The sequence below is a fragment of the Acanthisitta chloris genome, unplaced genomic scaffold, assembly GCF_000695815.1.
Source record: "Acanthisitta chloris isolate BGI_N310 unplaced genomic scaffold, ASM69581v1 scaffold21130, whole genome shotgun sequence".
Classification (NCBI taxonomy): domain Eukaryota; kingdom Metazoa; phylum Chordata; class Aves; order Passeriformes; family Acanthisittidae; genus Acanthisitta; species Acanthisitta chloris.
The window spans coordinates 1-25,190 of NW_008651367.1; the positions used below are offsets into that span (position 1 = coordinate 1).

A 25,190-nucleotide genomic window follows, 5' to 3' on the forward strand; every position below is an offset into this window, starting at 1 on the left:
AAAAAATTTTTTTTTTCTCTGTTTCATATTTTATGTGGGTAAGGAATGATTTACAGAATTACAAGGTTGGAAACCAGTAATATTGTAGTTACAGAACTGTTAGTGGAACACAAACTAGAGAAAAGAGCTGAAGGATGAAATGAAGGAAGGACAGTTTCATGACTCAGTTACATCTGGAGACTTAAAATATATAAGATTTGGTACCATAGAGGAATTAATCTTCAGAATGGCTTCTTTAATACTTCCTAATTGTTGTTTTCTCCCTACATAATATTAGATCACATTATAGTAGAGGGAATTCTCTAAATATTTTCCAATTCAAATTTCAGTACAAAGATTGAAAAGGAAAAAAGAGAACATGCAAAACAGCATGGGATGATAAGAACTGAAATAACAGGAGCTGAGATAGCAGAGGAGATGGAGAAGGAAAGACGACTCTTTCAGCTACAGATGTGTGAGGTAAGAAACAAGTTTCGGTTTTTAGTTACGACACCATAACTTAAAAAGTACCTTGTGGGCATTACTTAAAAGTGGTGAAATTGCTTCATGGTTTGATGGGGGTGGAGAGAGGAAACTATTGAAATGTCACATAGTACAGCTCTATAAAGATGATTGTTTTAGCAATTCTTGTACAAAACTTGGCTTCCTTTGGTTTTATTCCTTTTCTTTGTTCTTAGTTTATTATGGAAAGGTTTTTGGGCTGAAAATACACTGCGGAAATATTTCTTATGTTATCGGGTTTATGGCTGAGCAGTTCAGGAAGTATTTTTGATATCTTTCTTCCAACATGCTTTCTGAAGCCTTCTAAAATTTCTATGAAAGTGATAAATGATAGTTCCATAAACCCACTTTTTTATATTAATATTTCTTTTTATTACATTTTAGTGCTGATTACTTTGAAGTGCAGTTTTTGTATTTTTAGAATATTCCAGTAATTACTGCAGTGGCATTAGAAAGGAGACATCTTCAGACAGCTGTAAAAGGCAAAACTTTTTCCTGAATTTGTTTTATGTTTTGAAGTGTTTGGATTTTTAAGAAGTGGCCAAATGAACTGTTCCCCTTTGGTATTTTACTTAGCAGTGATGGACTTGTGGCTTATGAGTCAGCGCCCAGGTTAAACAGAGAGGATGAATTCATTGAGCAAATGATGGTTTATGGTTTGAAAACTGTTGAAGGTTGTGAGAACTTGAAATTACTGGACATGGCACTTAATGCTGTGGTCTATTTGACAAGGTGGTGATCGGTCAAAGGTTGGACTTGATGATCTTGAAGGTCTTTTCCAACTTAAATCATTCCATGATTCTATGATTCTATGTGATTGACAACATGTTTTTCATTGTCTGTACAGTATCTTATTAAGGTTAATGAAATCAAGACAAAAAAGGGTGTGGACCTTCTCCAGAACCTTATTAAGTATTACCATGCACAATGCAAGTAAGTTCTGCAATGCTTTCAAGCCTTAGTTCCGATTTGCTTTTTTACAGACGTGTTTGCTTCAATTTGTTGGGGTTTTTTTCATAATTGTGGTCTCCCAGGTGGATGCATCGTCATCTGGTGAGGCTGTAGGCTTTGATTAGAGAGTGTGAGAGTCAGTGAGGGGGGCAGGGAGTGATGGACAAAGAGGCCAAGGGAAAACCTTGCCTGTTGCTTACAAACTTAATTTTAGTTCCTGAGTCATGGATCTAGAATGTAATTTTAGAAATATCTTGTTAATTCTAATTAATAGTTTTTAGCCTTTTGTGTCAATTTTGAAAGAATTTTGAAAGTCAGTAATTTGTTTGAACTTCCTGGAGGTTAGACTGGTAAGGTATAACCTTGTCATCAGTAGATCACACAGACAAACACATAGGAACTTTTGCTTAAGTTAAATACAGGAAAAAGATTTTAGGAATTACTAAGGGAGAAACATGTTGGCTACCAGTGATAAAAATGAGCTGAGCTACATTCTCTCTAACTTGATATTTGTTAAAATCACAATGGCATATCTCCACTGCTGAGGAGATTTAAAACTACTGGGAAGAGGTGGGGGTTTTGTGGGTATTTTTAGGTGGTTTGTTTGGGGTTTTTTTTAATTTGTTTGGTTTTGAACACGGAAGGGACTGGATACGTTTTATTGCTTTTGCTGTTTTTTGTCCACAAGACAATGTATTTAGTGTTATGAATTAGATGTATTCCTGATAAATCACAGGTATTTTTCATTCTAGTTTCTTCCAAGATGGCTTGAAAACAGCTGATAAACTTAAGCAGTATATTGAAAAGTTGGCTGCTGACTTGTATAATGTAAGTTGACTTGCAAGAAGCTTAATGTCTGAAAATGGAAATGTTTTGTTTGTATGAGTACAGTTTAGATATAACTACAAGGGTCTGTATTGCATTTGCATCTTAGAAATGAAAAGTGTGTTCTGTGAAACTGAACATAACTAGGCAAGGAAAAAACATCTCTACTATGTTAAACTTTGGTTTTACAGCAATTAGGAAAAGTAGCTTTCATTCTACTACTAATTCAATGGTGCATTAAAGCTACTTTAAAGTGTGAATATTTGAATCTGCTTATATTATTATCATCAATTTTAGGCACAATCTTCAGTACTTAAAATCAAATTGCTTAATTATAGCCCCCCTGTTTTAAAATTAATTAACTTGTGATGTTCATTGAAGACAAGTAATAATGTGGAATCGAAGCTCACTTGTCACCCAAGTGCTTTTGTATCCTATTATCAGTTACAATAATCCCATTTGCTATTGTAATTTGGTGCTAAATTAAACTGTATTTTCGTTCCTTAAGTCATCTGTCAAGTTTATTGGAGTTATTTAATTGATATTTCAAAGGCTAATTTAGTTGCATTAGATATAGTGACTTATTAAAGTGTAACAGAACAAACAGTGCACAGGGAGTTGTATGTTCATTTTAACTTGCTTTTCGTCTAGTCTGTGCATAGAAGGTGAACACATGATAATGGACCATCAAAATACACTCAGCTATTACAGAAACATAGAATAGTTGAGGTGGTGGTTCAGGACATCTAAAATTATATACTGAAATTCATAAGAAGTTAAAATTAAAGTTGCATCCAGCAAGCATATGATGGTAATCTCTTTCCATAGATAAAGCAGACACAAGATGAAGAAAAGAAACAACTTACTGCTCTCCGTGATTTGATAAAATCTTCTCTGCAGCTTGATCAGAAGGAGGTAAATAATTTAGACATGTTATTCTTAGAGATAATGTAAATTTATGACTTTTGTATTCACAAATTGGTTTAATTAATGTCCAATTTGTGTAGTTATTCATTCAAAAGTGTTTGACTTTGAACATTATAACAAAACTAATATGTAGAATGTTCACCTACTTACCAACAAACAATATTTTTACATTAATTTTTTGTTTCCATTTTATGTATGGAAAGAAATTATTCCTTTTTATGTACTTTTTGAATGTAGTGTAACAACAGTTGTAATGGATCAAATAAATTTTTCCTGTCTTTGATCATGTTAAAGAATGATTGCACAGGAAAAAAATAAAGGGATGGGATATACATTTGTCTTGTGTTCTGCCATCCTCCAGCCAGTTTGTGCTCAGAATTTTCCTGACCTAGGTGATCCTGAGAACAAGAACTAGACTTGCCTTTAGCTGTGGTTTGCATAACACTAGCCATCAGGTAACTCACATGGATTTTGTGCTGCATTTTTCCTTCCCAACCCCCTTTTTGTTTGTTAATCAGACAGCAGTGGCTGAGACTGGGCAGTTAAAAAGTAAAATACATGATCAGTTGCCCTAGTATCAGAAATGAATGGAGGGACATACAATGTCTATTTCAGATATTCTGGAATATTTCCTGAACTAGGAGATAGCTTAATAATATACATCACAGCTTTTCCCTGAGATAATATTGTGACTTTTCCAAGTCATAGTGCCCAAGAGTCAGCAAGACTGAATATCCCATGGTGAAACTGAGTGTCAAGGGGATAGGTGTGGCTTTCCTTTAGGGAAAGTTTGCTTACCCTCTGTTCAGTTTTCTTTGGTTTTTTTCTAGTAAATAAGACATTGATATTTGCCAGCTGTCTGTTATTAAATATAAATGATCACTAAACATTAGCTCAGATGCCATTCTGCTGAATATATGTGATCATCCAGGTATATGATTGGACAGTATTACTAATACCAAATATACATAAGAACATGATATGCAACTGGATTACTGAGTCAGCCAAGTTTCTGACGCCAATGGGTAACAGAGACTGAGTGTGAAATGCAGAGCCATAAACACTGATACTTCCCCAGAATATCCTCCCATTAGTAGCCTGACTGTCTTGGCAGTCTCTCCACCACCCGATGGATTTCCTCTCTTTGAATTTGTGCAGTTGCTTTTTGAAAAAGTGTAAACCATCAGTTTATGTTATATCTGTGTCTTTCCCACTATGGCTGAATGTTGTGTGGAAAACTCTTTCTGGTTTTATTTGTTTTGAACTTTTATGTCTGTATATCCTGCTCAGGCTGTGATTGCATGTGAATTTAGATAACATCACTAGATCATTTCTGATAATTTTTTTTTTGCCTTAGTATAGATCTTAGCCAGTGCTTAGTGCAGAGCAGGTGTGTAATGTTCAATCATTTCTAAAGCTATAACCATATCATCCTATTTCTGAAACTTCATAGTCAGCTCACAGTATTTTACTCTTCCCCTCTGCATCACTTGGCTTTTTTTATGCTGATCTTCACCTGTCATTTGTTGTCAAGTTACTCACTATCATGAGGTTCTTGAGAAATTCTTGTCTCCCTTTCTTGGGTATCCTGAATAATTTAATACCTTCTATCAGACTTCGACAGTTTACTGTTCACCCTGTTCCAAACTGTTTGTGTTAGATGCCACATGTGTTGGCACAGCTTTCTGTGAAGCTTATTTGTCTGTTTCCTGCTTGTAACTTGTTAGTTCATCAGAGGACTTTTCCTCTTGTCCTGCAGCAATGTAATGATTTCCCTCTCATAAGGAACAGTGGGTGCCCATTTACAGTCCAGGTACAGTCTATCAGTCATGTGTATTTACTTACTGATTCTTTCAGAGAACTCCAGGAAATTTTGGAGACATAACCTCTCTGCACAAAAGTTACACTGATTTTCCAGTATATACAATACTAAATGTGCTCTTAAAAGTAGTTTTAATGAATCTCCCTTATGTAATGTGAAGCTAACTAATCTTTACATTCCTGGAATTCTTCAGAACTTCTTAAAGAATAGGACATTAGGGAGGCAATTAAGTATTTTCATGGTTTTTTTACAAGAGTGTTGTTTTTTTCTTTTGATTACTGGCCTATATGTGCTTATGTTGTGTAGGTATACATTATATAGCAGCCAAACCATGACCAGGAGACTCTTCCTCTCCCTACATCTCTAATTCCATCATTCTGAAGAACAGCACAACCTTAAAACACACTGTACATGGTTTTTAAAATGTCTTTCATGTCCCAAATGCCAACAGGAGCACTACAGAGCACCTTTGAGTAGGTCCCAATTTACTGTAAAACCTGCCAGCTCTTTCTGGTACTCAGTTTTCCCTTATCTCATACTTTACAGTGTTTCCCAATGCTCTGTTTCTTTTGGGGTTTTTTCCTTTCATCTCCAATGTGTACATGGACCTGCTAGATCTCTTCCATAACACTTACAGAGCTTCCCATACATGCATGACATTTGTAATCTCCCTAGTATCTACATCACTCTGGGCACAACTCCTGCTCATTCTTCATCCTCAACTCCAGAAAGTTGAACAGAGAGCATTAGATTTCAAGAACTATTTGGAAAGTTCTTTAAATCCTAAATTGTTTTTATGAGTTGATTCCCAACACACAAAGGAACAAGACGTGCTCTCTCCTGATGTGACTTTTACTTCTACAAGATGATTAGCTGGGAAGTGAAGAAAAATATCTCCTTTTCTCCTGGATGCTGTGTATGTTCTTGAGTTCAACCTACTTGGTAATTAACCAGTTCTCAGCAATAAAGTATAACAAACTTGGTTGCTCCTTGGTACTGTGTGTTGTACCTCCATGGCTGCATGTGGTACAAGTCAAGTTTCAAAAGTTACTCATAAGAGTATTATGAGATAGAAAACCAAATGAAATAGTTTGTATTTTTTTGGTTTCCTGGAAGTGTAGTAAAAATTCTTGTGCTTCACTGAAAAGTAACCACATCTGAAATATGGACATAAACCAAGTCAAATTCTGAAACATAAATACGTGTTGTAATAAAGCAGCTTCACAGGCATCACCAAAATAAACTGTGCAACTTTGCTGACTGTAATTACAGTGTAGATAAATTCTTGGACTCTTGAAAAACTGTGTCTATGTGTGTATGTAACACATCTGCCTATAAAGTTGTAAATATAAAAGAAAGTGTTTGGCTTGAAGAGAATTGAAATTGTGTCTTAAAACGAAAGGGAGCAATATTGTGATTCTCAGATACCCAGGCAAATCATCGGGGGAGAGAGAGGAATGCTGTCATGAAAGAATCCACTATTTTGGATAAAATAACCATTTGATGATATTGATGTTCAAGTGTCTCTCTCAAAATCAGTGTGAGGACTTTCAGTCATGTGATTCTGCTACATGTGAGTCAGAGCTTAGTGATGCTGGCAGATAACTGAGGAGCTTGATAAAACCATGTCTGTGATTTAGGTATTCAGTGTTTAATCTGAGGCATCATGTTGGCCTTCATTACTCCTTGGTTAAGAGACAGCAAAACTCGAAGACATATGGCCTGAGTTTCATCAGTCAGGTCTCCATCGTTGTGTATATCCAAATCTTCAAGTACCTAAAGCTGTGCTTTGTTACTGTGACAGATGGCCTGGTTGATTGTGATTAAGAATACATTTTCTCTTTATATTAATGCATTGCAATCTCACCATTGGATAATGTATGGATTAATGGAATTATTGAAGAACATGAAATGATTGGGATTTTCTCCAGGGGATTTTTAAATATTCAGAAGTACACTTAAACAAACATTGCTTTGTCAGGGAAACAGTTTGAAATAATTAAACTGAGGCCCTGGTTGTGTGTGTGGTTTTAAGTTTCTTTGACCCTTTGTTCAAGAGAAGGAAGTTAAAACTAATGATTCCTGTCCAAACTGTAAGTTCTGCCACCTTTAACTTCTTTGGAGTGAGGTATCCCATCCATCCCAGACTGACTTATTGTCACAGACAACCGAAGAGATTCCTGCATGGCTATTTAATCTACTAGAGCATTTAAGATCTTCTTGAATTTGAAATAATATGGATGGAAAAATTACTCTCTGGTACACAGACTTTCATGCAGGAAAAACCACTAATGTACAAAATGAGCTGACTTTGTTCCCAACACTTTCAAGATCTCATAATGCAACTCCTGCCTTCCTGTTGCATTCGAGGTGTTTATTGAGCATTATGGACATCTCTTACACATTTTGCTGGTATACCTGTCCTTTCATCACTGACAAAACTATTACTGTAATCTCTGCCACTGCCTGGCTCTTGGAAAGGCACATCTTGGCCATCTTTGAGCCTCAGGCTGTGCTGCAGTGCTAGTGCCACAGCTTCACTGTGGGAAGTGCCATTTACTGTGGCTCTGTGACATGCAGTGTCTTGTGGCCACTACTGTACTGCCTTGGTACCAAGGTAGGGCAGTTTCTCTTACTTTGTGCAAGAATTCCCTGATTTTGGAAAATGACTATGTTTTATGGTTTGGGAGAAAAGATACTTAAATGAATATTAGTGGCATTTTAATTGTGTTAAGTATTTTATTTTGTATGTTGAAAAATGATTATATATTAAGAAGCTTAAATTCTAAAGGAAACCAGGCCTTTAATATAGGCTTCTGTTGCCTGGTTTTATATATTATTATTGGTACAAACATAACCTAACAGCTCTAAGTTGAATATAGCTAGTCTTTAGAACCATGTTTTGTGTCTGTTTTGTTAAGTACTTCTTTACATTTTGCTTTATTTCCCCAAATCTCCATCTGATAGAACTATATCTCATTATGTTCTTTCCTATTCTAATGCCAATAGGACCCTAATTCCAATGGGGATTTGGAATTTGCTTGTAACAAATGAGCTGCTTATGTTGATGGCAGCACATGGCACAGAGCAACCTTCGTGCTGCTTCCAGCCACAGCTGCCAGTTTTACCAAAGCAATTTTCCCTAAGCTCCTATGGCAAACTGGGGACAAAATGAAAAACAGTTGTAAGGACCCTGAGTAAAATAGGAGGGAGGAATCTTCAATATATATTGGTTGTGGTAAAAGTAAGAAACTGTGCTCTAAAGAGGAAAGGTTATTGCCAAAAGAGTAATTGAACATCCCGTTCTTTGTTTTTATTTATTTTTCTTTTGGTGGAATGTTGTCAGCTTATTGTTTACAACTACATTTAAAACCATGTTACTGTGTCCTTAATTATACCTTTATATATACATTTACAAAAATTAAAAGTCAACTTTAAGCCTGATCTTCTTCAATGGAAATTCAGAATAAGTTCCAGTTTGGTGGAGGATAGAATACAGTATCATTTTGGACAATTTAAAGGTGATAGTGACTGAAAGACACATAGTCAAATTTGATCCTGTAGTCATTTTAGTTGCTTTGTGAAGCCAATGTAATGTGTGCCAGGTTGTGCAGGATTTTGTTTTGTTGATAAAAAAAGCACCAGTGTGCCTAAAAAAGTAGTTCTTGCCTTTTTTCTCCGGGTGTCATTAGAAAGGGGAAACATTGTTTTAACAGATATGGGGGCTATAAAATTTATGTTCAAAGAACATGTTTTTTTAAATAAATAATAATACTTGTTTTAAATTATTTGCTTTCTCTTTCCTCTATTGCTTTTGCCTTTCGTGATCGAAGTCTAGGAGAGTAAGTCAATGTTTTAATGAACTTTTGGGGAATTTTTTTTTTCTGATGTGCTTATAACAAGTTAATCCATTTCTCTTAATTGTTTAACTAGATCAGGCCGAAAGTTATTTCAGCTGACTTCATTCACTAAAACTCATGAATTATATACATATTTTTAACTTGGTAAAAGAAAATAGTGATTATTAGCATTTGCCTTTTTTTATATATGTGCTCCTATATATATGCATGCTGTATTCTATTGCTTCCCTTTTGAAATTTTCTTAGCCTTTTGCTCTTTGATTATAAGATTATGCAATATTCAATATATGTATTTTAAAAGTTTATTTTGATGAGTATTTGTGTCCATACAGTACTTCAAAAACCTAATGAATTAATCGAATCTTGAACATGCAGTTGGTTCAAGATCACATGATGTAAAAGCAAACTCTCCTATGACTGTAAAACATGCAGTAGGAGTTCTCTCTCCTTGTTTTAAGCATTAATTTGTGAAGTTGTTGTAGAGAATAAAAAATCAAATAGGATTAAGAGTTAGGAAAACTTACCATGCACATCAGGAAAACATTAATTCTGGTTTTCCCTTTTTCAGGATTCACAGAGCAGACAAGGAGGATATAGTATGCATCAGCTTCAGGGGAATAAGGAATATGGCAGTGAGAAGAAAGGTTATCTTTTAAAGAAGAGTGATGGGTATGTTATGCGCCACAAATATTCAAGAGTTTTACAGTTGGAATCTGAACACAGAATTGGCAAATACAAAAACATGACAAGCAAACGTAAAAAATAGTCATAGTCAAAAGAAACCTTTTGTTTTTATAAGTCTCTAAAAGGTTGTTAAGACCTGTCACAAATCTCCAAGTTACTTTTGGTGTGAGGTATTTAGTAAAATTTTGTCTGTGTCTGTTTAAGACTAATCTTCTCAAAATGTTAATGGGGTTAACGTGTTTCGAAGTTATGTCTAGTCACTGGAATTGTTGTTCTTGGTGTTTTTATGTAGGTTAAGGAAAGTATGGCAAAGAAGGAAGTGCACTGTTAAAAATGGAATTCTTACCATATCACATGCAACGGTAAGTCTTTTAATGTTTTCATATGAAAACAGTAAATTAACATTATCCTTGGTGCTGATCTTATTTTACAGAAAGGATGTCACTTCAGCTTCTGACTGTTGCAGTTCTGAGGAACTGTGGCTTAGGACAGTTCATTTAATATTGAAATGCATTTATCAATCGTTTGATAAGAACATGGCAAATATATTGAACAGACTTCTCAGTGAATGCTTCAGCTGGTTTTGCTTGTAGGATTGTCATGTTATATCCCTGAAACACTTAATTTGGAAACTTGGGAAGTATTTGATATGAGGTATTATTGATGGAGTCTGACAGATGAGTGAGTGTGTTAATATTTTGAGTGCTTTCAACTAAAAGTGTGAAATTTTGAGAAATTTTGATCACAGCGAGTTTGTGTGAAGTATCTTCCTAGAAATCCTAAATCATGAGGAAGCAACAATATGATTATGGTGAAGGCAGTCCTGAAACTGCTTTGTGGCAGCGTGACACAAACTTGCTGGAAACAAAAGAACAGGAGTTCCTCTTGCTAAAGGAGCTGGTCCCATTTCCTCATCCTTTTTCACTCTTTGCCCCAAATTCCACTGATGGCCATCAGTGTCTAAAGTTTACTACCTGTTTAAACCCAAAATACTTCAAACATATATTTAGTTGTCATGTCTTAAGTGACCCTAAGTACAGCACAGAATATTGTAAAATGTAAAATATTTGCAGAAAGTCTGTATTTATCCCAAGTCCTGAAACTCCAGATCAGCTTCCCACTTCCCTTTTAAAGTTTTAGGATTCTGTCTTTTATTTCAAATGGGAGGAAAGTTGGAATACGGGCATGCTGTAATGGAAAACTGCATTATAATTTAACCATTATTTATGAAATGCAGTACAAAACTTCAATATTAGCAAATTGTAAATTAAGGTTTGTTCCATTAATCCTTTTCAGATAGTCAGGAAGAGTTGGCATGAAGATTTTTTTCATTTATATTTAGCAATGTGTCCATTCTGGCAGACCAAGTCAAAGTGATCCTCGTCCCCAGTGTTTTCAGGGTGTACATGTGCATGTCCATGCTTGAAATTAATATCATCCATGCCCACTGCCCAGAAAAGGAAAATAATCCTAAATCAATACATTTTTAAAGTAAAATAAATTTTCTTTTTAGTCCAACAGGCAACCAGCTAAACTGAATTTACTGACCTGCCAGGTGAAGCCAAATGCTGAAGATAAGAAGTCCTTTGATCTAATATCACGTATGTAGCATCTTTAGTACCATCTTGCACTATGTGGGATTTCTGGAGATGTCATTGCAAGATAATTTGAGTAAAACATAAGGCTAGAGCTCAAAGTTCAGGTCTGTATCTAGACATGAGTGTTCAGAGCCTCAGGTTTTGAAGATGATTTGAATGAACAGATGAATATAGAACCTTTTCTGTGTGTTTGTGTGATATAAATGCTGTTCCTTTGTGACAAGCCATGGAATGCAGCATATGTGCTTTCCTCCTAAGTCCAGAGAGATGTTTAACAGCTTAGTGGAACATGCGTAAGCTTTATCCACCAGGAAATGGGAAAGACTTTCAGCTTCATCTTCTTTTATCTTCATTGTCTATTCTGCTTTTTGAGTGCTATTTGAGGGTATGAAGAAGGCAAGGAGAACCAATTTCCCTTGTTCTCTTATCCTGCTTTAAAAGTTTGCTTCTGTTTGTCTAAAATTGGTAGTGACTTGTCTTCTCAACATTAAACTCATGTGATTTCCCTTCTTCCCATTTTGGTCTTGTACAGCAGGTGTTTGTATCCAGTCTGGTTGTAAAAACACTTTTGAAGTTGATGAGCTGACTTACTGTTTTCAGACTTTATATACATAGCATGAAACAAATTTACAAGGACAGTCTATGAAACCTTTGAATGTGGGAGATACTAACCAGTTCATATTGCATCCTTTGGGTAGTAAAAAAAGGTTTCTTGACCTAAATGGAGGGAAAAGTATGTAAAGGAACAAATTCATTTTGCCCTTTTCTCCTACTTATGTTTCAGATTTGGCTTCTGAAAGGGCAAAAATTTGATCCCTATGTTTATTTTTCTGTAATATTTCTAAACATAAGACTCTTTAAATGCCTACATTTGATGTAAATCAAAATTCACAGTTTCATCCTTCTCTGGTTGTTTTAGAATTGTTTTCCATAGCTATGCATAAGGTATTCATGTTGCTGGTTAAGAGCAATTGCTCTTAAAGGCTTTAGTTGCCAAATATGTTTTAGTACCAAATATGTAGATATTTTAAAATGTATCATGTGCCAAATGAAATGATGTATTTATTTATTTCAGATAACAGAACATACCACTTTCAAGCAGAAGATGAACAGGAATACGTAGCGTAAGAATGTTTACATTTTTTCATGTTTATTTTTCCAGTAGAGGTGTATAAAATCACATGAAGTAGTTTTCTCAGTTAATGCACAAGTAGTTCCTACTGTTTCTTTTTTCTGCTGTTGTCAACCTGTAAATGTAAACTATTTTGTGTCATGCTACACAGCTCTTTGAAAACCTTGTAACAAAAAAATCCAATCCCTAAACCCCCCAAAAACTAACCAAAACCTCCATTTAGATGGTGTATCCTGCCAGCACATGGTTCATGTGCAGTTGCTTGGCATGATATAGTAGATGAGATTATTAGCATTCAAGTGAAATATCTTTAAATTCTTCTTCATTCTTCTCTGTCAACCCTATTTTGAAGTTACTTCTTTTCTCCTGCTCCTACCTTTTCCTTTAAATTAAGAATTATAAATAGATAAAAGATCTCTGTATAAGACATAGAAAATATTTACAGGCAATGCATCTTTTATATTGTAGGCCTAGGAATAAACAGCAAAGCACATCTCTGAGATTTGTGTACTTCCAAATCCAGGAACTTGCTTCATTAATGCATGTTTCCAGCCAGATTCTTCCCTTTAAAACAATCTTGCTTTCTGCTGCATCAGAACTACTTCTTGTCCTGATGTACCACTGTTTTTTATCTCCTGAACATTGCTGTCTGTGTCACCAAACGTGTTGTGCATGTTGTCTAATGCTCATCACTTGACAGTTCAAGGGATAAAGCTGCTAGTGAAGAGGACAGCAAGCCTGAGCCTTCCAGGCTGCGTCAGTCTTCCGTTATGTGTCCGTATTCTAATGGAAGACTGTGTTGCTCCATATGTATTTTAAAGGTACAGGGAATATTTGCAGGGTTTTTCCCCCGTTTGGTGGCGTTGGGAGGCAGTGGCATTGACAGCTCAGCCTTGGGAGGCATGGGGGAAATGGGAAGGGTGGAGGATTCTTTGTTGTGCAGCTATTTCCTTCCAGAGACTTCTACAGCTTTATGTTGGCTCTTACAAATGCAAAGCTGACTTGCTAGTCATGATTACTGCATTCATCCTGGAGCTTAATTATTCCAGTAATTTTCCCAGTCAGAAAGAAAATACTGTTATTTCCAATGAGTCATAAGTTTCTGTGACTCTGCTATATAAATTAGTTTTTGCTATATTTGTTGGTTTAAAAGGTGGAGTGGTTTATTTGGAAGTTTTTTGTTGTTTGGGGTTTTTTTTGTCTTAATGCATGAGCAAGGTAGGGGGAAAATACGTTAATAGCATATTTCTTCTGATTGGCAGGTAAATAAATTGAGTTTAGCTGGCTGCTTGTTGGACTGTTTTGACATTCCAGGCTGGTTTTATTTCCCATTAGAAGCACTGAAGTCTCGTTTATCACTCTAAAGTGCAGTGGCTGAGAAAATGACTTGTACTGGAATACAGAATCCTAGAATATCTCAAGTTAGAAGAGACTGATAAGGATCATTGAGTCCAGCTCCATGCTCCTCACAGGAGTGCCTACAACTGAACCATGTGACTAAGAGCGTCATCCAGACGCTCCTTGAACACTCACAGAGTTCTTACCCTGACCACTTCCCTGGGGAGCCTGTTCCAGGGACCAGCCACCCTCTCCCAATGAGGAACGTTTTCCTGATGTCCAATCTGAATGTCCCCAGATGCAGCTCCATTCCATTTCCTCATGCCCTATGGCTGTCTCCAGAGAGAGGAGATCAGCACCTCTCGTTCCACTGTGCCCATGGAGGAATCAGAATGACTGTAAATGTATTAATGAAAAACTACAGCATAACCAAATACCTTTTTTTCTTGTGCAGCCACTGAGTAGGCCCTAAATAGTTTTATCATCTAAGGTGTCATGCAAAGAGCAGCCTTTGACTTCCAACCCTGGTGATTTAAGAGTGTTCTGCAGGAACTGAGTGATGTAGCTCCTCAGAGTTGTCATCATCTTGTTCCAGTTTCCACCTGAGTTGTATATGTGTGCCTCTCTCTTGATCCTTTCCTCTCCATCTTGCATTTTGTCCACCCAGTTTTAGTGCCACCTCTGTTTTGTCCTTTTTACTTTGTGCACCAGTTGAAAAATAAATGCATAAATAGGTTTTGAAATCACTTTCCTTACAGACTCACATCTAAGCAGAGAAAAAAGCAAGATTCATATCTTTATACTCAAGTTTATCTGACCTTGCATACATTTTCCTAGTGATCGTTTTACATTGCTTCCATAAATAGCTCCTCAAACTACTTAAAAATAATAGTAATTTTAAAAGGCAGATGGTTTGAAACACAAACCACTGAAGCCTACATTCTAGATCCAGGTTTATTATTTCCCTTCAAACATTTCCCTCAGGCCAGTGCATTTCTTGGGCTTTATCCAGGCAACTCTCTGTTGGCCTTTAATTACTGCTTGATGGTCTGTAAGTTCTCAGTGCATTATTTCTCTAGTAGATAAAGTACAGTGTATTTGGGGAGGAGGTATGTGGCAGTGTGTTGATGCATGTGTATATATATATATTTATATGAAGATTATAAGAAATGTAACTGGATTTACTTTTTTAAACATATACAATAATAGTTGCTTTTTATTTTTTTTATAATTGTGGGTAGGGACAAACATATTCCAGACATGACCTTTTAGTTCTTTTCTACCCTCTTTTTGAAGGTCAAGGGTATACCCATATCGGCAGGGAACACCTGGATTATAAACAAAGCTAGATTCAGAAACTTTTCTATGAAGAAACATATATTTAATTTGAGTCTAGTTTTTAGTAACAGTTCTCAGGCATTTTTTACTTTGGGAACACTGAGTCAGAAGTTTTTGATACTATCTGTTACTTCTTCCATAGAAAAAAAGTTATTTCTGAGGGGTAATGGGTTCAGACTGAAGGAGGAAAGTCTAGGCTGGATGTGAGAAAAACGTTTTTTACTGTAAGGGTGGTGAGACACTGGAACAGGCTGCTTAGGGATGTGGTGGCTGCCCCAACCCTGGTGGTGTTCAAGGCCAGGCTGGATGAGGCCTTGAGCATCCTGATCTAGTGAGGAGGTGTTCCTGCCCATGACAGAGGGGGTTGGGACTAGATGATTTGTAAGGTCCGTTCCAACCCCTAAATTCTATGATGATTTGAAAAATACTATTGCTATTCTTGTTCTGTTTATGCATTTACCTGGAAACAGCAATGTTGCAATAGCAATTGTCAGAAGAAACAGAGATAAGTTTCTATTGTAAACAAAAGAAACCGAACCCTATTAGACTGGTTGTTGTTCTCAGGGAAGGGTTTTTTATTAGCTTGGAAATACTGAAGAAAAATAAGAGGAATCCCAGTGGCAGTCTGGTCCATCCAAGATTAAAAAATTTCTTCTATTTCCTGAAGGCATTCACAATGCCAGATTTTTGTTTAGCCTTGTGAGTTTCTTCAAAACTGGGAATCTCCAGCCAACAAAATTCCTTAATGGCTTGTAAGAAACTGCTGAGATCTAGGAAAGCAGGTTTGGTACACGGTTGGACAACCTGTTTTATTGTATTAGGTAGAATAGAATCATAGAATCCTTCAGCTTGGGAAAGACCTTTAATAGCCTCCAGTCCAATCAATGATCAGACATTGCCAAGCCCTCCACTAACCATATCCCCAAGTGCCACATCTACACATCTTTTAAATACCTCTAGGAGTGGTGGCCCCACCACGTCCCTGGGCAGCCTGTTCTAGTGTTGACAATCCAATTTTTGTGAAGAAATGTTTCCTAGTATCCATTCTAAACCTCCCCTGGCACAGCTTGAGGTCATTTGCTCTTGCCCTAGAAGAAGAAGGCAAAGCAATACTCTAAGACTCGATTGATTTTTTAAATCATTTGAAAGAACACTACAAAGCATTCCCAGAAGCTTTTTGACTGTTAGTTTGGCACTGGTGGAATTGTGAGATAAAGCAAACACATTTTTGTATAAAGGAAGTTAAAAAAAGACTAATACAGAGAAGAGAAGGAGGAAGAGCAACAGTCAGAAGGCAGTTTTATAAACTATTGACATTGAATTAGCATAGTGTATTTAGTGATTGGAATTGTTTATTTTTGAGTGCACAGCCTGCCAGGAAGGCCTGGTGAGCAGCTGGGCACTCCTTGTATAAACAGCAGTGTCATTCAGAGTGTGTCTCCTCGTGCTTGTGCTACCTGGGCTGTGTCTGGGGGAGCTGACACTGCACTGCCTCTTGTTCTGACTCACAGGTGACACCAGTGACATGCAGGGTCCTTCTAGCTGAGCACATGCAACCAAAATAAATGACTGCTCTGACAGTTTAGATCCTTGTAATATGGAAATCTATATCAAACTAACAGCTGGCTCAGTCGTGTTGTGTTTATTTCAATTGCATCTAATAATTTTTAATTGTGACTGCCTAGTTGAGTTTTATTCAAATTCTGCCTTTTTAACAAACTAATCAAATTGTAACCCTGAAAGAAATCATGAACAAATGTCAGAATAAATGTTTTCTGAGTTTAATTATTACTTTACTCTGTGTTTAACCAAACATTGCTATAATAACCCAAGCAAGACACTGCTGCCTCCTATTTTTTTAAGAACATTGGATTGCATCAGAAAAATTGCAGAAGAATGCCATCTAGTGTGGGTTCTTACCATGCAATGAGAGAGATTAATGCAGATTTATTGTTTCCAGCATGTAAACTATGGAGCAAATTCGTTTTCAAGTTTTTCAGTTTCTCTTATTTTTAAGAGTGATTTTAAAGCATTTTCTGTTAAGTGCAAGTTCCCAGATTATTTTCAACCTATAAAAAAATTTAAAATGTGTGTGTCTGAGGTATATAATATACAGTGCCCATATACTAGTTCAGACTTTGAATCTGTATTGCAAGGTTACGTACATAAATTTCCTTCTGAAATCCTTTAGTTCATCTTTGCATTATTATTTCAGGGAGAAATTATGAATTTCAATCAATGTTTGTTTAGGTGACCATAACAATTGTAGCACACTTCAGAAGACTGATGATTGCAGACAATTGTAAACATGAAATTCATTATGGACACTGCCAGTTGAAGACATTTCTGTACAATAAATAAATGTCTATTTGCAGCTGATCTAAAATCACTATACCTGAGAGGATTTTCTTTTAACTTGCTCTTTTCCTAAGTTGGCAGTGCTCCATCTGCAATGTGCTTGTCCTCAGTATACCTGCTTTCCCCTCTTTACTTGCACCTTGCAGCTACTGAGAGGGGCTTTTGTTTGGTTTTAATTAAAATATTATTTTGTAAACAGCAACTCGCAGAGTGGTGTGGGGCAGGGGGTGGGGACCTAGTGCTTGAAATACCATTAAAGAGTCTTGATTTGTTGCAGTCAACAGTTGCTCTTAAAATTTTATGTTGGCTATCAATATCATTACTCTCCTGTCATTTCTGTTCTTTACCCCATTGGTTGCCATGGCAATTGTCATTAATTTGAGCATTACAGTCTGACTCTGATTAGTGCACAGAGACCTGCATTTTAAAAGGCAACTAGGCATCAACACATTTGAAAAGGTGCTTGCTGTTTCCTCTGTGAAGAGAAGGATGCACACTGGAGAAACTAGGGGTTATAATTTTCTCCTTTAATAACAGGATAGACTTCAGGAAGATTTTTGGCACCTGCTTTTAAAGCAATTAAGTTTACAGGAGCTTAATTACACCCTTTCTCTTCCACAGCTTCTGTTACTTGAGAAACCTGAGAACTGTACTGCTTTGGCTTTAAGATTGTTCACCAAAGGGATGTTAGAATTAAGACTATTTGTCTCTTCTCATTCTTACTTACTTTTCCCCAAATTTTCCTTCTCATCTCACACTTTCTCCACTCCTCAGTCTCTCCCACAATACAGTCCTTCCCTGTCTTCCCACTAATATTTTGTTCCTGGCAAGCTTTCTACAGTTTATAGATTAACTTGTATTTGCAAATGCAGATCTTCATTAAGGTCTTTATCTTGTGCTAGATGGATATCAGTATTGACTAACAGCAAAGAAGAAGCATTAAATATGGCATTCCGTGGAGATCAGAGCACAGGGGAAAACAGTTTAGAGGATCTGACAAAAGCCATTATTGATGACATACAGAGATTACCCGGCAATGAAGTCTGTTGTGATTGTGGCTCACCAGGTATCTCAATTTGTTCATGTCATCAACTTCTTGTTGGGAGCAAAGTAATTTCTTTAAAGAAGTGTTTGTAGAGTGCAAACTAGTTTTCGAAGTGATGTGTGTTTCTGAGTTTTCAACCTGTTTTTAAAAGAACAAATATGACTTTCCTGCATTAGTTCCATTTAATTCACTAAAATATTTTTGTGTGTTGTCTGTGCTTACTTCCAGCAGTTCAAGCCCCTCTGGAGTTTGAACTGTTCTTGTTGCACTGTGTCTAGATGCTTGTTGCACTTGAATGGAAGTTGCTTGGCATCACTGATCCTGTGCATGCTACTAAGTAGAAGTGAGTAATATTTAGACAATGATTGTGGAAAAATTGACCTGGGCAGGATCTTGCTCTGAGGTTTTATCTTGGCGTGAGACTACTGGAATTGCAGTATCAGAAGTATTCTGAGGTGGAATAAGTAGTCTTGTGCAAAGAATGAGACCCAGAGTTGGAATCCTGACAGATAATATCTTCAGAAGTACAGAGTTACAGGTCAGTTAGGTGTCACTTGCAGCTTGAGCAACTTGTCCCAGTGTGAGTGAGTCGGTGTGGTAGTTGGCAGCTCTTGCAGCTCTCTCATCTAGAGAGATGCTTCAGGAAGGTGATGCTCATTTGGAACTGAGTAGGTAGTATGTATCTTGCAGATGCTTGCTGATGCAGAAATCATTAGATAAAATTGCAAAGCACATAGTAATTATGTCCAGTCTTGGAATTCAGTTATTTCAGTTATTTCATTATGTAAAGCTAAAGCTTCTCATTCATTTTTTAATTTATAGTGAAGTTTTAAGGGAATTGGTTAGTTATTTCATTATGTAAAGCTAAAGCTTCTCATTCATTTTTTAATTTATAGTGAAGTTTTAAGCTTTGCTCCTGCACCTCAGCTTGCTGCTTTAAAACTCTTAATGCTTCAGCAGTTACTATTTAAGGTCAAGGAAGAGATTGATTTGAAGACATGTCTGTGTATGAAGGATGTCTGGAGCTTTCCTTTTTCCTTAAAAACTGGTCATGCTTCTTATGTAGCATTCATAGTATAAGATCTATTCTAATATTACATACAGATCTCCCCATGACAGCAATTATTTTTTAATTTTTCTTTTTGTTCCTGGACTACCAAGCATTCTGTAAATTTTCTGCAACATACTACTATTTTGCATACTGGAAAATGCTGTGGTTAATGTTTTATGAAGGACTATTTAAAGTTTAAGAAGTAAATTTTCAAGCTTCATATTTTGTCGAATTTAGGAGATCTGTTCCTTTTAAAAACAGGAAATAAAAGCCATACGTTATTTGTACAGGAAAGAGTCCTAAATGTATTGAAATACATTGATTCAGAATGAATTTGTACGTCTAAATTCAGTGCCTTTGGGACTGTCCCTAAATCTGAAAAGCTTAATTCCACTGGTAGCAATTTGTGGTTAAATTTGCGCTGCAGTTTGGAGAAAAGTATGGAATGTTCTTAGTTTATTTCCATTCTTTAAAACATTAAATGAGGAATAATTTCAGAATACGTTTGGATTTCTTACCACCATTGAAAACCTTTCTTGTACTTTAATTGAATACTTTGTTTTTCAATTCTACAGATCCAACATGGCTATCAACTAATTTGGGCATTTTAACCTGCATTGAGTGTTCTGGAATACACAGAGAAATGGGTGTGCATATTTCTCGAATCCAATCTTTGGAATTAGACAAATTAGGAACGTCTGAACTCTTGGTAAATTTCTTTAATCTGGATTATTTATATTTTTTAGTCAAATGTTGACCTATATATAGGAAGCATTGAGATATATCATTGTATATTATATAATATCACATTTTATTGAGGCTTTTGATGACTTTCCACTTATCATGTTCATTTCCTGAAGTTTGGCAGAATAAGTATTAACATTCATTGTGATTAGTGCCATCAGAATTTTGCCTTTCAGTAGATGATCTTGACCCTAAATCAGGGCAGTCTAAAATCTCCTGTGATTTAAAAAATGAAAGCTAATTTAACTTGGCAAGTGAGAATGACTGTTGCTAATTTTGACAAAAAATGTTGGATGAATCTTTTAATTTGATGAAAGAGACACTTCAATATTAAAAGTACGAAAGGAATTCGATGTGAGACTACTGAAAAAAAACCAAAGAAAATTATAAGCAAAGAAAAAACAAACAGTTGCAACAGGTTTATCTCCCTAGCTGTGGCACTTGTTATGGAAATTTTGTGTGGGAAAATTGAGAGAAGATAGAAGGCAGTTTTGGATTTGGGTATAGGTTTGACATTAGCACTAGCTCTCTTTCTGAAATATTAAGTTGTTTGCAAAGTTACCGTTAATTTAAGTCAAACTTTACTAAGCATTACCTTCAGTAGGTCTGAGCTTCTTTCCCAAAGTAGCTTTCTGATCAGTGTAGTAGCACTGCATCAGGATTCATGTTGCTGGTTACTCATTGTGGTTTTGTGTTGGAGTCGGATTGCCTTGAAGGACAAATAGTTAGCTGTGACTGTGAAGTCTGTTGTACAAGTTCTGGAATGATAGGATTTACACTTTTTAAAAAATCTTTTTAATTGCTCTATATTTATGTGGAATCACTGTGCTTTAATTTTACAGTTCCATCTTTTATTAGTTTTAGGTTGCTGTTAGACCCCCAAAACCCCCACCCTCATTTATTCTTTTTCTTATTGCAGCTGGCCAAGAATGTAGGAAATACTAGTTTTAATGATATTATGGAAGGGAATTTACCTAGTCCTTCACCTAAACCCAATCCATCAAGTGATATGTAAGTTTTGAATCTCTGAATTCTTTAAATTTACTGTGCAATATATATGTGATGTTAAGTGTCCTAAACAGTAACCAAGCCAGAGGATGAGAGAAGTCTGGGGGTTTTTACTCCAACTGTGGAGTTTGTTAGAAGTTCAGTCTCTCATCACATAGCCATATTTTAGCTGCCTCAGCTTCTTGGTGTAGAAAACTAAGTTTGGGTTTCAAGATTCATTATTTGAATCTTGAATGGTTTTGAGTATTGAGTATACCCTCAGGTGCTAAACACAGGCTAAATGGTACTATCTCTGCCTTTTCTTTGGTCTTAATCCCCAGAGTCAGAGTAATTTTCATCTATAACAAGAGGACAGGATAAAATTGGCAATGCACTGTATTTCTTGTTTGCAAGGAAGACTTGCAGTAGATCAGTAAATAACACACTTGTTATCACTTAGTTTTCCTCTTCCCTTCTCAACTCTTGCGTTAGACAAGGTGATTTTAAATTAAAATCATTGACCCATTTTTCTAAAAATTTCTAAAGCAAGCTCTATTTTCACACCCCACAGGACTGCACGTAAAGAATTTATCACTGCTAAGTATGTAGATCATAAGTTCTCTAGGAAGACTTGTGCTTCTGCAGCAGCTAAACTGAGTGAATTACTTGAGGCTGTCAAATCCAGGGATTTACTTGCACTAATTCAAGTCTATGCAGAGGGGGTAGAGCTAATGGAGCCACTGTTGGAGCCTGGACAGGTAAGCTTATCAGGTAAACAGAGAGTATTTTAAATAATGTGTGTTTGTAACATGCCCAGGACCAAGGGCTGCTACCTTACATAATGGAACAAGGGAAATAGCAGATGAAAATGGTGTTTTTTCATTTCCTTAATGTGGCATCGTTGTGGGGAGGGAAAAGAACTCTTTATCTTTTCTCATCAGTTGGTCTAAAGGAGTGTGCAGTGCAATGGTGGTGTAATACACAGTTCTTGGTGCAGCTATAATGTGCAGAAAAGCATCTGTTCTGCAGTGTCTCTTTTAGGAAAAGGCCTAGAGAAAGAGGACTTGACTTGTTAGCCAGGTGACCTGACATCACAGACAGTATCATACCTTCTTATAAAATAGTTGCTGAAGGAACATAGTATTGACTGTCCACAAGTCTCTGTTTGCTGTAGATGAGGAATAAATAAATCTGATACCTTCACGGCTTCTGATGAAACATTTAGTGCAATTTTTTTCAATCAGGAAGAGATTATTTTTTTGAATAAGGTTTTGAATACTTGATCTTCCTTCTGAAATTTTTTTCAAAAAATCAGTCCAAGTTGACCTCAATTATCCGTGGAGAAATGTTGCTCATGAGCAAAATAGCCTGTTTTTATAGGTAATCAATGCTGTGTAATCACTTGCTCAGCAATGTTTTCTCCCATTACTTATAAACCCAACCTGGAGAGATGTCAGAGAATGTTTTCAGCAAGTTCTGTGCAATAGCTAACTTGGCAAAGGACACAGTGCCTGTCTGCATTGAGTGAAGGGGATAAGTTCAACGTAGTCCCAGCAGTTAGAGCTATCACAGTGCTTATCATGGAAACACATGACAGATTCTCCAACTGCAAGATAAGCTTTCTGTATTTGTCCTCCACAGCAGTTACCACAGAATTAGCTCCTTAGTGATTCTCAGCTGCTACAGGCAGTGATACCTAGAAAGGAATGAGCACCAATTGAAATGTAGTCTTGAAGTTAGGACATTTATAGCAGCATTCTCCACTGTAAGTTCTCTGATGTTTAATGAAGTCACTTTTTTAAAAAATTCTGATTTTAATTTTATGTACTCTAATGTGTTTTTAAAAAGTCCTTTCTGAATCAATAGGAGTTAATGAATTAAACAGCATTTCTACTTCTCTTTAAATGCCTTGATGCATGTATTAAATGTATAGAAAATCAAATATGACTCAGTTTAAGTTCAACACGGACAAACACTTTATCTGTGAGGAACCACCCCATGCACCAATATATGCTGGGCATCACCAGCTGGAAAGAAGCTCAGCCTAAAAAGACCTGGGGGTCCTGGTGGGCACATGAGCCAGGAGTGGGCCCTAGTGGCAGAGGTGCCCAGTGGTATCCCAGGCAGCATTGCCAGCAGGGCGAGGGCAGTGGTCCTTCCCTCTGCTAAACACTGCTGAGGCCACAGCTGAAAGTGCTGTGTCCAGCTCTGTGCTCCCCAGCACAACAGACTTGGACATACTGGAGAGAGTGCAATGCAGGGCCACAAACACGTGTAAGAGTCTGGAGCACCTGACATGAAGAAAGGCTGAGAGATCTGGGACTGTTGTGCTCAGAGAAGACTCAGGGGGAATCTCATCAGGGAGGGTGCAAAGAAGATGGAGCCAGGCTCTTTTTCAGTGGTGACCAGAGGCAGTGGGCACAGACTGTAGCACAGGAGGTCCCTTCTGAACATCAGGAAACATTTTGGTATTGCAGGAATGACCAAACACTGGCACAGGATGCCCAGGGAGGTTATGGAGTCCTTGGAGATATTCCAAAGCCATCTGGGCATGGTCCTGCACAACTGGTTCTAGGTGGCCCTGCTTGGGCAGGGAGGTCACACCAGATGACCTCCATGGGTCAGTTCCAACTTCAGGCTGTTCTGTGAGCCTGTAAGAGATTTAATGTATGTGGGCTATGATTTTTGTGGTTTTTTTCCCTGGTTTTGTAGGAAATAGTGTCATGGCTATGCTTAGTGCTCACCAAGGTGTCATCAAGCAACAAGTACTGTAAACTCACCCAGTATTGTGTGACAGGATCTCTATTAGTTACTAGTAGCTAAAATAGTTAAAGGCTCCTCAGGATTCTTCCATCCAGCTGAGAAAAGGGAAAACTGGGTTTGAGAAAGCTGTGATCTCAGAAAGTGTGATGCTATTTCCTTTGAAGCACATGGTGTCCTGTAGAGATAAGAGAGGCTATAACTGTTTTCATCATAATTTCCTAATAATATTTTTCTGTTGTAAATGAGTGAATGGTATGTATCTTAGTGGGTCTGATATTACAAGCTTTGCAGAAATAAGACACACAAATCTAACTTCTATTTACATGTGTTTAGGAGCCAGGTGAAACAGCACTTCATTTAGCAGTCCGGACTGCTGACCAAACCTCTCTCCATCTGGTTGACTTCCTTGTACAAAACTGGTATGGATTGTGCATTTTGCATTAAATTGTGCATGTTCAGAGCTATCTTGGCAGTGCTTTGGACAGTGTTTGCTCATCACTTAAAATCCTTTTCCTTAGGTATGCTTCAAAAGAGCATAATTTAGTACCTTTGAGTTGACCTTTGTGCTCCTAATGAGTAGAGAGAAGAAATGAAGTCTAGATTAAAAACATAGGAAGCAATTACCTAAAAATAGGATGAAAGAAAAAACTGTAGAGCCAAAGAGAGCAGTGATTTAGAGCACACAACAATATGAAACAATGCAAATGAGTGGTTCAGGTAAAGGAGGGAGGGCTAAAAACGTGCCAAATACAGGACACGTGCAAAGAAGTTGTAAGAGTAGAAAACAAGGATCATTATCAGAAAATTATGAACAGGCATTAGACGGACTTTAGAAAAGATGTTCTAATAGTTAATAAACTGTATTAAAGCTATTGAGAGCATAATCTTCTTAACTAGTAATTTTCAGCCTTAAAAGACCTTAATGAAATGTGTGAGTACTGACTGTAGTGGAGGAACAAATAAAATAAACAATCAACTGCTAATATTTGCAAGCTGCCTGAGATCATAATTTGAAAAATGTTCTAGAAGCCCAAATCGTTATTTTAGTGTTATTAAAGAGGTTTTTATTTTAGAAGATTAAAATGATTTTGTTTAGTTATGATGCTTCATAGTTTCTTCAGACAACTATCGTCTTTTACGTGTTTCTGTCTGTTGTCTGTGTGTTTCTCTCGTTCTCAAGTTTAAGAGCATTTTTACAGCCCTGTGGGCTCTGCACTTACTGTTCAGTGTGGGTAACCTTGTGAACCCCTTTGCACAGCTAGTCTT

At 36.8% G+C, this 25,190-nt stretch overlaps 1 protein-coding gene across 1 annotated transcript in view; it reads left to right on the forward strand.

Annotated features, from left to right (window-relative positions):
* Window positions 1-329: 329 nt before the first annotated feature.
* The window catches only part of ASAP1 (ArfGAP with SH3 domain, ankyrin repeat and PH domain 1), a gene marked incomplete at its 5' end in the record, with an annotated part of 58,414 nt that continues 33,553 nt past the window's right edge, over window positions 330-25,190 (forward strand). Inside the window, 13 exons of the mRNA XM_009073048.1 lie at window positions 330-459; window positions 1,349-1,434; window positions 2,205-2,280; window positions 3,106-3,192; window positions 9,455-9,555; window positions 9,863-9,932; window positions 11,084-11,171; window positions 12,244-12,292; window positions 18,237-18,400; window positions 20,006-20,139; window positions 21,094-21,185; window positions 21,733-21,919; window positions 24,258-24,343. Coding sequence (XP_009071296.1) covers window positions 330-459; window positions 1,349-1,434; window positions 2,205-2,280; window positions 3,106-3,192; window positions 9,455-9,555; window positions 9,863-9,932; window positions 11,084-11,171; window positions 12,244-12,292; window positions 18,237-18,400; window positions 20,006-20,139; window positions 21,094-21,185; window positions 21,733-21,919; window positions 24,258-24,343 — 1,350 coding nt within the window. The remainder of the gene's footprint in view (window positions 460-1,348; window positions 1,435-2,204; window positions 2,281-3,105; window positions 3,193-9,454; window positions 9,556-9,862; window positions 9,933-11,083; window positions 11,172-12,243; window positions 12,293-18,236; window positions 18,401-20,005; window positions 20,140-21,093; window positions 21,186-21,732; window positions 21,920-24,257; window positions 24,344-25,190) is intronic.